The following is a 14,623-nucleotide window of genomic DNA, read 5'->3' as shown; positions in this document are numbered from 1 at the left end:
GAAGCAGCTATTGAGGTTGATATGGCTTGGCCAATTACTGCTGTGACTTTATTTGAAACATTAGTTGAATCTTTCCTCCATTTATTACACCAACGAAAAACAGCACTTTTTAGTAGACCATGAAAACCCAAGAAATGGCTGACCTCTTTTAAAAGCTACATCTGCCTTAGCCTTAATCTTAAACTACCCACAAGGCTCAGCAGATGTCTATAACGTCATGTACTTTTCATACAAGAGCTTAAGTGCTGACTTCAAACATAACTAATAATTAGGTGTAGTATAGCAGGTCCGTGGCTCAGAAAAAGGTGGCCAGTTTTTAATAAATTAATTGGCCGGCTTCTTCTCTTTGGGTGTGCATGCTCACACAGGTAGGGGGGCTAGTGGAGTAATTGGGATGCGATGCATCTGCATGTGAGGGTGCGGTCTGTTTCAGTTGCCTCATTGTCTTCCTGTGGTGCATGATTGGGACACTGCGCCTATGGAGGCATTTAAGGAAGAGCTGGCATGAGAAAAGAATGGGAAAGAGAAGGCGCAAGGAGGAAAAACTGGCCAGGGAGAGAAAGATGAGTAAGCACAAAAAAAAAAAACCAAATAAGTTTGGGAGAAACAGAAGAAGAAGACAAAAGGAAGAAAATAGTCTGGCCAGCGAGCAATCAAGTGAGTGAAGAAAGAAAGGACAGAGGTTAAATATGAAAAATATGTGAAGCGAGACAGGACAGAGAGAGAGAGACGGAGAGCCCATGCAGGACAAAGTGGAGGCAGGTGGTCAGGAGCGGAGCCGCAGAGTGAGGAGCCTGAGGCTCAAGGAAGGGCGCTCCTGTAGAATAAATGCCAGGGAGTAGGAGCAGCCTGACTGACAGCATCTCCTGCAAGGGCCGAGGGTGAGTGGCAGGAAGTGGTGTGTGGGGCTTGACAGGTTGCCCTGCGTAAGCTGATACAAGGGTGGCAGGAAACGGAGCCTGACTGCACATGTTGGGGAGGATGTCCCCTCCGGCTGCAAGAGCCCAGTCAGGGTAAGTGGTGGAGATGTCATTTTTAGAAGGTGGCATTGGAACATGTGAGCTTTAAGGAACAGTGGACTGTCTCTGGTTTTAATCTCCAGTTTTAATTTTACCTTCACCTTGTTTTTATGGATTATTTATGGAGCTTTGGAGAACTGCACTCATTGACCACTGTTTTGATTTTTGATTGTTTTTATTAAAAGCAGAGGAACACTTTTGCACCAATCTTTTGCTTTGTGTATTGTGTCCTAATTCCCTGGCTCATTGCTCGGGTACATTATTGGCGATAGTGGGTTCAAAAGCCCCCCTAGATCAACAGGGAGTGTGGAGTTGACCCGTACCGTCACATTAGCTCATTAGAAACTTCATGCTATAATGTGATTCTGGAGTGTTGGCACATACTGACCTGTTTCACCTACAGTATTTTTGCTCCCGGACATTCTTACCAGAAAGGAGACAATTATGAATGGTGCCCAACAAGGTATCTGATGTAATGGATTTAGAGACTGAACTGTGTTAAAGCCCACGGTTTTACACTGCACTGGGAACAATAAAATGATCTTTTCTTAACATTATCTTATCTTTTTGGAAAATCACCAAGGTTTATTGTCCATTCCATTTGAAGTGTGAAGTCCAAATTCCTAGTGGGAATTTTCAACTGTAGCACCCTCTTTCTAACTCGGAAGCTCTGGGCTGGTCTGCCAAGTCTGTTTGTCCAGCTTCGGATCAAAGAATTGATCCAAAATGGTGGCGTACACCTCAAATTTTAGTGAAAGCTGTCTATTTGTGTCGCGATAAATTAGCACACACAGTACTGTCCAACTTCTATTTGTGTTTTTAGCTTACAATAAAAATCCAAATTATAAAGAAATTGTGAAAAAGTATTAGCTGGGTTGAAGCAATTGGGTTGCAACATGAGTCCCAAGGTTCATTTTTTAAAATTTGAATTTTTCCATTACAAATTTTGGAGGGGTGAGTGAAGAACATTGTGAAAGATTTCATCAGGATATCAAGGGTATTGAAAGAAGGTACCAGGGACATCGAGATGTCATTTTGATGATGGACTACTGCTGCTAAATGATTCACAGGGACAAATAAAAAAGTCTACAAATGAAAGGCCACCCAAAAACTAAGAAGTGACATAAACTAGGAAAGTTACTGTTTGTATAAATCAATGTGTATTATTGTTTTCTTTAGATATATCCATCCATCCATTATCCAACCCGCTATATCCTAACTACAGGGTCACGGGGGTCTGCTGGAGCCAATCCCAGCCAGCACAGGGCGCAAGGCAGGAACAAATCCAGGGCAGGGCGCCAGCCCACTGCAGGGCACACACACACACACCAAGCACAGACTAGGGACAATTTAGGATCGCCAATGGACCTAACCTGCATGTCTTTGGACTGTGGGAGGAAAGCGGAGCGCCCGGAGGAAACTCACGCAGACACAGGGAGAACATGCAAACTCCACACAGGGAGGATCCGGGAAGCGAACCCAGGTCTCCTAACTGCAAGGCAGCAATGCTACCCATTGTCTTTACATACAGTATATGTTTAAAAATATTAGATTGACTAACTATATTTATCCTAACTTGATTTAGAACAGTATTATGTACATGATTAAACTTTGTAATTTGTAAATTTTAATTAAATTTCTTTTCAGTTTTGTACATTCAATAAATGTGACATGATGGAAACATTCTATATATTTATATTGTGTTCATTAACGCGAATAAAAATAGCTAATCACAATTAAAAGATTTTTTTGTGAATTTCATTTTGCATACCTGTGCTATTTAAGGAAAGGGAAATTAATTTTATTTAGAAAGAAAAACATTTACTGGCTAGAGTTATGTTTCCTTCATACTTGAAAGAAAAGGCAACATTCCTTTTTAAATTAAAGTCACCTTCTGCCTCTTTTGACATCTTCAGTACATTTTTGTTGCTTTTCATAGTAGTTATTAGATTAAAATATCTTTTGCAATTTCATATTTTGGGGTAAAATTATTACATTAAAAAAAACAAATAATAAGCAAAGTGAAAGTTGCCACTGACTCTAATATAAATTTGAATTTTGGAAGGATGAATGGATTTTGGGTGAATTTTACTATTTTAAATCTGGTAAACAGATCTACTCATTCCATAATTCTTAGTTTGAGTGAGACTTACATAATCCCAGCACAGATACATCAAGCAGAACAAAAGTCATTTTTATTATAAAAACTTTTTTTTTACAGTACAGAGATTGGTCACTTTATTAGGTATGTTATATGGTATATTCCTTTAACATCATTATTCCCTATTAACATTTCCTCCTTTCATTTTTTAAATCACTCTCATTTGTAACATTACAAACCAGAGCATAAAAGTATAAATCATGGGGTGAAATATGTATAAGCAGTCAAGAATTCAGAATTCAGGTTATTAAGAACTCAATTATATACAGTAGTACTTGATGAACTTTTCATTTAACATATTTATTGTAGCAGAAAATTTATTAACTGCTTGCATAGCACTCTTACATTTAATCAAGTCAATTGGTTTTATTGTCTCACCATCCATACACAGTATTTTAGCATACACTGGCATGAAATAATATTCCCCAGTGTCACAGTGCAACATATAGTGTACATAAACATAGGACAACTGCAAGACAGGTGAACTATACTATAAATCAATAAATAAATAAATAAATAACAGTTGTAACAAATGTACAGCATATAAATAAACTACTAGGAACAGATCTGAAGTCAGTGGGAGGCAAGAAGTTCAGAGTCCAAGGAGCAGAAGCTGTTTCAGAACCTGGCATAACTGGTCTAGATGCTACAAAACCTTCTGCCAGATAGAGTCTGAGGAAGAATTTTGGAGTGGTCCTCCATAATGTTGTATGCTTTTTAAATGCAGAACTTTTAATAAAGATGTCTTTATAAGAGGGCATTTTGGTCCCAATTATTTTTTCTGCTGTCTGCACTATCCATTGTAGGACCCTGTAATCAGAGACAGTGCAGTTCCTAAAGCTGACAGTGATGCAGCCGGTCAGAACGCTCTCAATTATAGTCCTGTAGAATGTAGGGAGAAATGGCAGAGATAGCCTCGCCTTCCACAGCCCACAAAAGATGTGGTGATGCTGCTGCTGCACCTTCTTGGCTACAGAGGTGGTGTTAATTGAAAAAGTAAGATCAGTTGTCAGGTGCTCACCAAGGAATTTGGTGCTCTTGAGCATTGCAGAGCCCTCGATCTCCAGTGGGGGTGTGGAAACATGGGCAATCCTGAAGTCAACAATCATCTCTTTTGTCTTGTTGCACTTGCACAAGTCCTCCAAACATTGCATCTCAATTCTGTAAGCTGACTCGTCCCCATTGCTGATGAGACCTACTACTGTTGTGTTGTCAGCAAACTAATGATGGTGTTAGAGCTGTACGCAGCTGTACAGTCATGAGTCAGCAAAGTGAACAGAAGTGTACTGGTTACGCAGCTCTATGGGGCACTAGAGCTTAGCACAATGGTGCTAGAGATGACGTTTCTGACACAGTAAATTTAGGATTTATGAACATAAATAAAATGGAACACAATAGATCATGCAATAAAACAAAAAGTACTGTAGCAAAGTGAAAATAAAATATTTATATACAGAATATATCCTATATATTTATAGTGACCTGTAGGCAGCGCCAAGCCTCAAACACACCAACACAAGTCCCAGGATCAAAATAAGGGCTTTATTATTAACATATACCTTTCACAGGCTTCTCCTAAAGATTGTACAAGCACAATTATATACAATATTCTTCTTCCTTCTCTCCATCTTTCCTCTTCTTCCACTCCTCAGGGTGAGTTTCATCCTCTACTTCTTGACTCTGACTCCCTGACCTGAGACATCGGATCCCTTTTATGCAAGAGCCAGGTGTACTTCTGGTGTTATAGCATTACACGTGGGAAGCAGTTCAGGTGGATGTTCCTTAAATTAGGGATGGTCTGTCCATGCAGCTCTGTCAAATGGGACTGCAATTCCCAGCCTGCCCTGTGGGTAATGATACAGGCACTGTATCCCAGGGAGTCTGCCACCAATTGTATTGGGGGAGCAAATAGTTCATTTTAGTGGTCTTCCCATGTCCTTCTGTGAAATTGGCCTCCTGGCTGGGATGGTTAAAGGTTCCTTACCCAGCCGAGACATCGGCCTATGCTTGGTGTCCATGACAACACAAATACAGTATATATACTGTATTCTCTAGTCAATCTGAAGGAGACTGAAGACAGTGGTGGCAGGGGAAAGTGTAGTTAAGCAGCATAGGATGGTGGTTTGTAGGATGACGTAGGAGATCAAGAAGAGGAAGAGAGTGAGGGCAGAGCCAAGGATCAAATGGTGGATTTTGAAAAAGGAAGACTGCAAGGTTGAGTTTAGGGAGAAGGTGACACAGGCACTGGGTGGAAGTGAAGAATAACCAGACTGTTGGGAAACTACAGCAGATGTAGTAAGGGTCACAGCAAGAAGGGTGCTTGGCGTAACATCTGGACAGAGGAAGGAGGAAAAGGAAACCTGGTGGTGGAATGGGGAAGTACAGGAGAGTATACAGAGGAAGAGGATGGCAAAGAAGAAGTGGGATAGTCAGAGAGATGCAGAAAGTAGACAAGAGTGCAAGGAGATAAGGTGCAAGGTGAAGAGAGAGGAGGGGAAGGCTAAAGAAAAGGCGTATGATGAGTTGTATCAGAGGTTGGTCACTAAGGAGAGAGAAAAGGACCTGTACCGATTGGCTAGACAGAGGGACCGAGCTGGGAAATATGTGCAGCAGGTTAGGGTAAAAAAGGATAAAGATGGAAACATACTCACAAGCGAGGAGAGTGTGTTGAGCAGATGGAAAGAGTACTTTAAGAGGCTGAATGAAGAGAACAAGAGAGAGAAGAGGTTGGATGACGTGGAAATAGTGAACCAGGAAGTGCAACGGATTAGTAAAGAGGAAGTAAGGACAGGCATGAAGAGGATGAAGAATGGAAAAGCCGTTGGTCCTGATGACATACCTGTGGAAGCATGGAGGTATTTAGGAGAGATGGCAGTGGAGTTTTTAACCAGATTGTTTAATGGAATCTTGGAAAGTGAGAGGATGCCTGAGGAGTGTAGAAGAAGTGTACTGGTGCCGATATTTAAGAATAAGGGGTATGTGTAGGACTGTAGTAACTAAAGGGGGATAAAATTGATGAGCCACAGCAAGAAGTTATGGGAAAGAGTTGTGGAAGCTAGGTTAAGAAGGGAGGTGATGATTAGTGAGCAGCAGTATGGTTTCATGGCAAAAAAGAGCACCACAGATGCGATGTTTGCTCGGAGGGTGTTGATGGAGAAGTATAGAGAAGGCCAGAAGGAGTTGGATTGTGTCTTTGTGGACCTGGAGAAAGCATATGGCAGGGTGCCTCGAGAGTAGCTGTGGATATGTATGAGGGAAGTGTGACTGTGGTGAGGTCTGCAGTAGGAGTGACGGATGCATTCAAGGTGGAGGTGGGATTACATCAGGAATTGGCTCTGAGCCCTTTCTTATTTGCAATGGTGATAGAGAGGTTGACAGACGAGATTAGACAGGAGTCCCTATGGACTATGATGTTTGCTGATGACATTGTGATCTGTAACGGTAGTAGGAAGTAGGTTGAGGAGACCCTGGAGAGGTGGAGATATGCTCTAGAGAGGAGAGGAATGAAGGACCATAGGAAAAAGCCAGAATACATGTTTGTAAATGGGAGGGAGGTCAGTGGAATGGTGAGGATGCAAGGAGTAGAGTTGGCGAAGGTGGATGAGTTTAAATACTTGGGATCAATAGTACAGAGTAATGGGGATTGTGAAAGAGACGTGAAAAAGAGAGTGCAGGCAGGGTGGAATGGGTGGAGAAGAGTGTCAGGAGTGATTTGTGACAGACAGATATCAGCAAGAGTGAAAGGGAAGGTCTACATGACGGTAGTGAGACCAGCCACTGTATGTTATATGGGTTGGAGACGGTGGCATTGACCAGAAAGCAGGAGACAGAGCTGGAGGTAGCAGAGTTAAAGATGCTAAGATTTGCATTTGGTGTGACAAGGATGGATAGGATTGGAAATTAGTACATTAGAGGGTCAGCTCAAGTTGGATGGTTGGGAGAAAAAGTCAGAGAGGCGAGATTGTGTTGGTTTGGACATGCGCAGAGGAGAGATGCTGAGTATATTGGGAGACGGATGCTAAGGATAGAGCTGCCAGGCAAGAGAAAAAATAGAAGGCCTAAGAGAAGGTTTATGGATGTGGTGAGAGAGGACATGCAGGTGATGGATGTAACAAAACAAGATGCAGAGGACAGAAAGATATGGAAGAAGATGATCCGCTATGGCAACCTCTAACAGGAGCAACCGAAAGAAGAAGAAGATACTGTATTCTCTAGACATTCTATAGTACACAAATGGAGATGAATTTGACAGATCACAAGTAGTCTGACATTGGGTTTGTCATTGGGAATAACATATTTAGTAGTAACTTTCTAAGGAGAGGGAGGAAATTTATTCAAAATAGTAGTTATGGCTAGTCCCACTTCAGGAAAGGAAAATGAGAACGAAAATGTAAAAGTTGTACTTATAGTCTACTCAGTGACTGGCACAATTACTAATATCCTTGCTTCCTTCAAAGAAGCCATCATTTGACCTCTACTGAAGAAGGCAGATTTTGATCAGAATATTAAATATTATGGACAATTTTTAAATTTACCTATTTTTTTCTAAGTTAATATAAAAATACAGTCTTCATGAGAAATGTCAGTCTGTCTTTCACCTTAGAAACGGTGCAGAAATTCTTGTTTTAATAATACTCTAACACCTTCTGTTAAAAAAAACTTTAATCACTGTGCTTTTAGAGTCAACTGCTGCTTTGGATACTATTAATCATATAATTTCTTAAGTTTCATTTATATTTATAAATTCATTTTCAGTTTATGCAGAACTCTAAAAACTGTATTCCCTTATTTCTTTTTTCATTTTATTATGGCCTTCAGGTTTTCAATGCTGGGATCAATTTTATTTTCTCTATACATACTGCCAGTAGGAGATGTAAATTACAAAGACAATATTAATTTTTATTCTTATATTGCTGGAACCAAGCTGTATTTTTCATGTAAATCAATATTTTTAGAATGACATTATTGTTTAACTGCTTTATCTATTGATTTTTAAATAGTGGATAAATGAAAATTACATGTGTTTGTATTTACCAAAAATGCAAGTTCTTTAATTGGGTGGGTAATTTTGTGAATAGTAAGGCAACACTAAATACACTTAACTCAAGATGATTGACTTTGAGTTTAGCTGAATTCATCTGAAACATGTTATTGATGACAAGGATTTAACCACCAGTTGTCATGTTACTGTTCCTTCTAAAATCTTCATTGTCTTAGAAATAATGCAAAAGTAATAAAGATTATTAAGCTGTAGACTGTTGAAAACCTAGTCTATTCTTTTTTGAGCGGAATTGATTTGAATGTCAGAATCAGTCACTTACTAACCTACAGTTATTTCAAAACACATAAGCAAGGATCATAACTAGAACTGGGAAACATAGCCAACCAAACATGGTGGCTGCAATTCTTGAATCAATTAATTGTTCTAAAACTCGATTTTAAAACCACAGTTAAATTTGTGAATGCTTTATCTGTCTGATTTATCTCTCGGAACTTATCTGTGCCTATAATCTAGGGTATAAATTGTTATCTGAAGATGTACAGTAGGCACTCTTAAAAATCAGAGGATAAGTAAAACAAGTGGCAGAGCCTTTTGCTCTATGGAACCAAACTAACAATAGACAGAGAAGCTCCATTGATCTCAGTCATCATTCAAGGCTGAAAACTTATTATTTAGCTTATCATATTCTTGATAGAGATCCTGCTGAGGTTATTTCATTTTATTTCTTATGTTGCTTTTCAGTTAATTGCTTTTGCTTTACTCTTATTAGTCTTCTATTTCCTGTCTCTCCTCAGTATCTGTGGTAGCACTTGAGCTATTTTGTATACATTGCATGATGATTCTCTATTTACTTTTCACCACATTGCTTTGTATTTACCTTGTAATTCATTTTCACATTATACTTGCAAATAGTGTATAGCGTTCTAGGCACATAAGGGGAAGTGACCTTAAAAAGAACAAACTTTGTTGAACTGAAATTAATAGTAAATCATGATTTGAACATACTAACCCCAAAGCCACCCAGCAGTCAATTCTGCTAGACCCAAATGATGTAGATTTTATGTAACCTACATATTAAAAACCCACAATAATTCTGGGAGGCTTCCAAACTATAGAAAGCAGCTGTGGACCACCAGAGTCATAGTGCAGCACACAACACACTTTTATTTGCACAGTTGGAGAGCTCTTTCCTTGCTCCCCAAAGCACAACACAATAGAAAGCCCCAAATAGCACAATACACAGTCATTTTCTCTTTGTCTCTCTCTCTCTCTCTCTTTTCCACCTCCATTCCACCTGGCAAGCTTCATCCACGTCCTCCTGACTCTAGCTCTCCGAATGGAGTGAGGCGGCTCCTTTTAAGAAGACCCTGGGAATACTCTAGGTGCCTCATTAATCAGACCTTGAATTACCCCCAGATGTGGTAAAAGCCCCATGTATGGCTCTGCAGCTCCCCCTGGTGGCGCCATGGAACCCACCAGTGCTGTGCCATACTCCAACTCCCAGCATGCCCTGTGGGAATCCCACACCCACCCAAGAGGGCTGCCCTTCAGCATGCTGGTGGAGGTAGTGTCTTGTAGATGATCTCCTCCCCGGTCCTTCCATCCAGCTGGCATCCAGGGCCAAGTAATGGCCGTTGCTGCCCATTACAGAGTATGCATATGTGATAACTGAAAATGTAATCTGTGACACAGATACTGTTGTGGAAAAAACTTTCCTCCATTTTCAAAGAAGTCGTTCACAGAGACCAGTTGAGAATGCAGAACAATTCTGTATTTGTACATAGATATGCACAAATGACTCAGACCATGGAATGAGCAATTAATTAAACAGTTAACTTGCTTTTTTACTTTTCTACTACCTTACCTCATCTTATAAAACACATTATCTGACTCTTAATATGCATAACTCTATTATTTCATCCAATCATCTGGTGCCACTAGTGTTTTCAGACTCCTGTAGACTCTCACATTTACCTGAATGGCGCCTGGTTGAAGGGGGAGTCTTGTGGACTTTACTATTGATGTAGTGCCACTTCCTGGTAGGGGTATTTGAGCTTTCCCATTAGTTTATCCAGGATTTCCGCTGGGGTGTTCATTACTCATTTACCTCATTTTAACCTTGGGAAATCAAGCTGGTGGTTTCTCTAACATGAGGCAGACTTTACATGCTCAAGCTTTACGCTATGTTTACATTAACCCTTTAGTTGCCTTCAGTCTTCTTCCTTATGTTTTAATTAATTCATTATCACAACTTTATATATATATATATATATATATATATATATATTATATATATATATAAAATCCTAAGCCTAAAAGTGCAAAGGAAGTGCAATGGTGATGTTTTTAATGTCACTTTTTTGTCATACTTTAAATCGGGCTTATTTTAAAACCTACATATTGTATATATGTTTGGTATCATTCTTTTCAGAATTTATCAAACTTTAATATGATGTTGTTAGATTTTCAGATTCATATTCCATTTTTAAATTATAAAGTAAAAAATATAAAGAACTCACATCTCATGAGACGGGACTTTGTGCCAAAAGATTTAACACACCCGGGGCCAGATATAAAGCATAAGCAGTAGGACAGCTGCTGTACAGGCTTTTAAATGTTCGAAGTGTGAATACATTAGAAACCAAGAAAGTATCAGAGCTAAAAAACGAAATTACTAGAGTAGATGAAGAACATGCCAGGCTTCCAACCGAGGCTCTACATGGGAAAAGACAGGCTCTGCATTCAGAACTCAATCTCTTGACAACTAAAGAAACTGAACAACTTTTATAAATCCAAGCATCATTACTATGAACACGGAGAGAAAGCTAATAAGCTTTTAGCTCAACAAATCCACAAGCAAGAACTTCGCAATGCAATCCCAGTAATCACCAACACGAACGGAGATGAAATCATTGACCATAAAAATATAATGCACACATTTAGAGACTACTATAAATCCTTATATTCTACTGAGTTTAAAGAAGACAATACACAATCAAATGCATTTCTGGATACATTACAGATGCCACAAATAGGTACTTTTAGTGCGGAGGAATTGGATAAACCTCTGGCGCTATCAGAATTACTAGATGCTATAAAGTCACTTCAAGATGGGAAAGCAGCAGGCCCTGATGGCTACCCTGCAGAATTTTATGAGAAATTCTCCACTCAGCTAGCTCCCCTCCTATTAGCAACATTTACAGAAGTTAGAGACAATCAAATTCTATCTCAAACTTTTCGCCAAGCATTAATCACCATCTTTCCTAAACAAAATAAGGACTTATCACAATGTGCATCATATAGACCAATTTCACTTCTGAATAATGATGTTAAGATACTCTCAAAAATCATAGCTAGAAGGATGAGAAAGTGCCGCCTTCGGTAATTTACAAGATCAAACTGGATTTATCAAGGGTCAACACTTATCTTCCAATCTTCGACTCCTGTTTAATGTAATATACTCACCAACAAAGTCCAACACACCCCAGAAATAGTATTATCATTGGATGCAGAAAATGCATTGACACGATTGAATGGAAATACCTTTTTCACTACATTAGAGAAATTTGGGTTTGGCCCAAACATTTGTGCATGGATCAAACTACTATATACCAATCCAGAAGCTTCAGTTTATATTAACAACATTTGTTCAGACTACTTTAAACTAGAATGTGTTTCCAGACAAGGTTGCCCCTTGTCACCACTGCTATTTGCAGTCACCAGTTGAACCACTGGCGGTCCACTGTCATAATTCTTATCAGATAAAGGGGATTTTCAGAGAAGGACTGGAACAGAAAATTTCTCTATATGCAGATTATATGGTACTGTATATATCAGATCCACAAAATTATGTGCCTGCAGTCTTAGTCTCTGGTCTCAGAATTAATTTGAATAAAAGTGTGTTCTTTCCAGTGAATTGTCAAGAACACAATATTAAATTAGACACCTTCCCTTTTATCATCGCAGATCAGTTTAAATACCTAGGGGTAAACATCACAAGTAAACATAAAGCTCTTTATCAACAAAAAAAAGAAACAAGACTTGCATACATGGTCAACCCTTCATCTCACTCTCGCTGGAAGAATTAACATTGTTAAGATGAATATTCTTCCTAATCTACTTTTTCTATTTCAAAACATTCAATACACATTAATAAATAATGTTTTAGGCAATTAGATTCAACAATAACCTCATTTATTGGAACTCAAAACACCCACGTATCCAAAGAGCGACCCTACAAATACCTAAGGCAGTAGGTGGCATGGCTCTACCCAACTTTCAGTTTTATTACTGGGCAGCAAACATACAAGCTATAAAAACCTGGACACAAATTAATGAATATACACAGGCTTGGTCCGCAATGGAAGTAAAATCCTGCAGTACTTCTTTATATTCCCTGCTTTGTGCCCCAATAAATGCAATTTATCGGCAATATACTAATAACCCAATTGTGCTTCACTCACTGAGAATATGGAACCAATGTGGAAAGCATTTAAGATTTAGAATATTTTATCTGTGGCACCCCTGCAGGAGAACCACCTCTTTCAACCCTCACAAACATATGCAGTTTTTAATACCTGGAAAAGATTTGGGATTAAATTGCTTAGAGATCTTTATATAGACAACATCTATGCATCCTATGAACAATTACACTCCAAATTTAACTTTCCAGCCACACATTTCTTTCACTATCTTCAAATTAGGAACTTTGTTAAACAGAACCTGCCCGATTTTCCTCATCTTGCACCCGTCCTCCATGCCAGAAAAAATATTGCTCAATTTCAAGGACTTAGACACCATCTCTGCAATATATAAAATTATTGTACAGTCCCTCCCTTTTAAAGATCCAAGAGGACAATGGGAAAAAGATCTCTTAATCAATATATCAGAAAAGGAGTGGAAAATAGCAATGCAGAGACTTCACTCGAGCTCCATATGTGCAAAGCATACAATTATTCAACTAAAAATTATATATTGAGCACATCTGTCTCACCTAAAACTGTCCAAAATGTTTCCAGGGCAAGATCCAACCTGTGAACGCTGCAATCAAGTCCCAGCCTCACTGGGGTCACATGTTCTGGGCCTGCACCAAATTAATATTATTTTGGACCAAAATGTTGAAGTGCCTTTCAGACAGCCTTGGTGTCACAATCCCTCCTAACCCATTAACAGCTGTGTTTGGTGTTCTTCCAGATGGGTTTAAAGTGGAGAAGGACAAACAAACTGTGATTGCATTCACTACACTTTTGGCACACAGACTTATTTTGCTAAACTGGAAGAATCCTAACGCTCCTCTTTAAGTCAGTGGGAAACCGACCGAGACCACTATTTGAAACTGGAAAAAATCAAATATTCAGTTAGAGGATCTGTACAGAATTTTTTCAAAACCTGGCAAGATCTAATCAATAATATCTTAGAATAAGCTCTTAATGCACCAAGGAAGCAATTATCTCCACATTTCTTTTTCTTCTCCATTTATCTCTATTGCCCAATTAAACTCATCAATTTAGGTATGTCTACAAACCTTACGTTTTACTCTGTTGGCCATGCTCTCTCTTTCAGGGGGGGGGGGGGGGGGCGACTTGTTTTCAATCCTATCTTTTGTAAAAATTGATCTATTTGTATGGAATGATTACAATAAAATTAATAAAAATTTAAAAAAAAAAAAAGTTTGAAGCACTGCACAAGATGCAGATCACACAGCATGGCAGCAGCAGCAAGCCAGCAGCTGATTGAGCAATGAGGAGGTAAAAAAACTGTATTTGTTTTCCATTGTATCACCATTTAAGAGGGGGTTTCAGAGGAGCCCCCTTCTTCACAACATGAGTGGCAGAGACGCAAAGTGGCTGGCGAGCGAAATGAGTGGGGGAGAACCCTCTAGTATAAGTAAATACTTGTAACAACATGTAAAGATTATATATTAACAAAAAATTCAATAACACCAACTGTATTTGAGTGGGACCAGCCAAACTAAAATTCAAATTAAGAGTATTTTGAATTTGAAGAACTACCGATCAAGTACTTTTCACACTGATCCACTGTTTGATCTCAATTAATTAATTTATTAATTTAGAGTATAACTGTAGAGGATTCTTTTGGTTTTTTTCTTTTTGGTTGATAAACTAGCTGAAATTCCCGGCAATGCCCGGGAGGAAAGTAAAGTGTATTTTTTTTAATTGTTTGAGAAAAATATTATTAAAAAAAAAACACAACTTTAAAAATAAAAATAAACAATGAAGACTCACTAATGTGCTTGTCTTGTGGTCTTGTATCTATGTTATCATCCAGTTGATGCTCGGAACCGGCCAGCTGTATTTAATTTCAAAAGCAACGGGGCGGAGTGCTGCTCAAACATAAAGAATGCTGGCAGTCACCTCCAGTTCGCCCTCTGGTGGTCATTCTGAGTGTCAACTGGATGATAACATGCATACAAGACCACAA

At 39.0% G+C, this 14,623-nt stretch overlaps 1 protein-coding gene across 1 annotated transcript in view; it reads left to right on the top strand.

Moving 5' to 3' along the window:
* Positions 1-14,623, top strand: part of LOC127527166 (putative nuclease HARBI1) — a gene marked incomplete at both ends in the record, with an annotated part of 462,973 nt that overhangs the window by 200,571 nt on the left and 247,779 nt on the right. Inside the window, one exon of the mRNA XM_051924928.1 lies at positions 6,955-6,963. Within this exon, the coding sequence (XP_051780888.1) occupies positions 6,955-6,963 (9 nt within the window). The remainder of the gene's footprint in view (positions 1-6,954; positions 6,964-14,623) is intronic.

The sequence above is a fragment of the Erpetoichthys calabaricus genome, chromosome 1, assembly GCF_900747795.2.
Source record: "Erpetoichthys calabaricus chromosome 1, fErpCal1.3, whole genome shotgun sequence".
Taxonomy (NCBI): Eukaryota; Metazoa; Chordata; class Cladistia; order Polypteriformes; family Polypteridae; genus Erpetoichthys; species Erpetoichthys calabaricus.
This window is presented reverse-complemented; position numbering and strand designations above follow the sequence as displayed.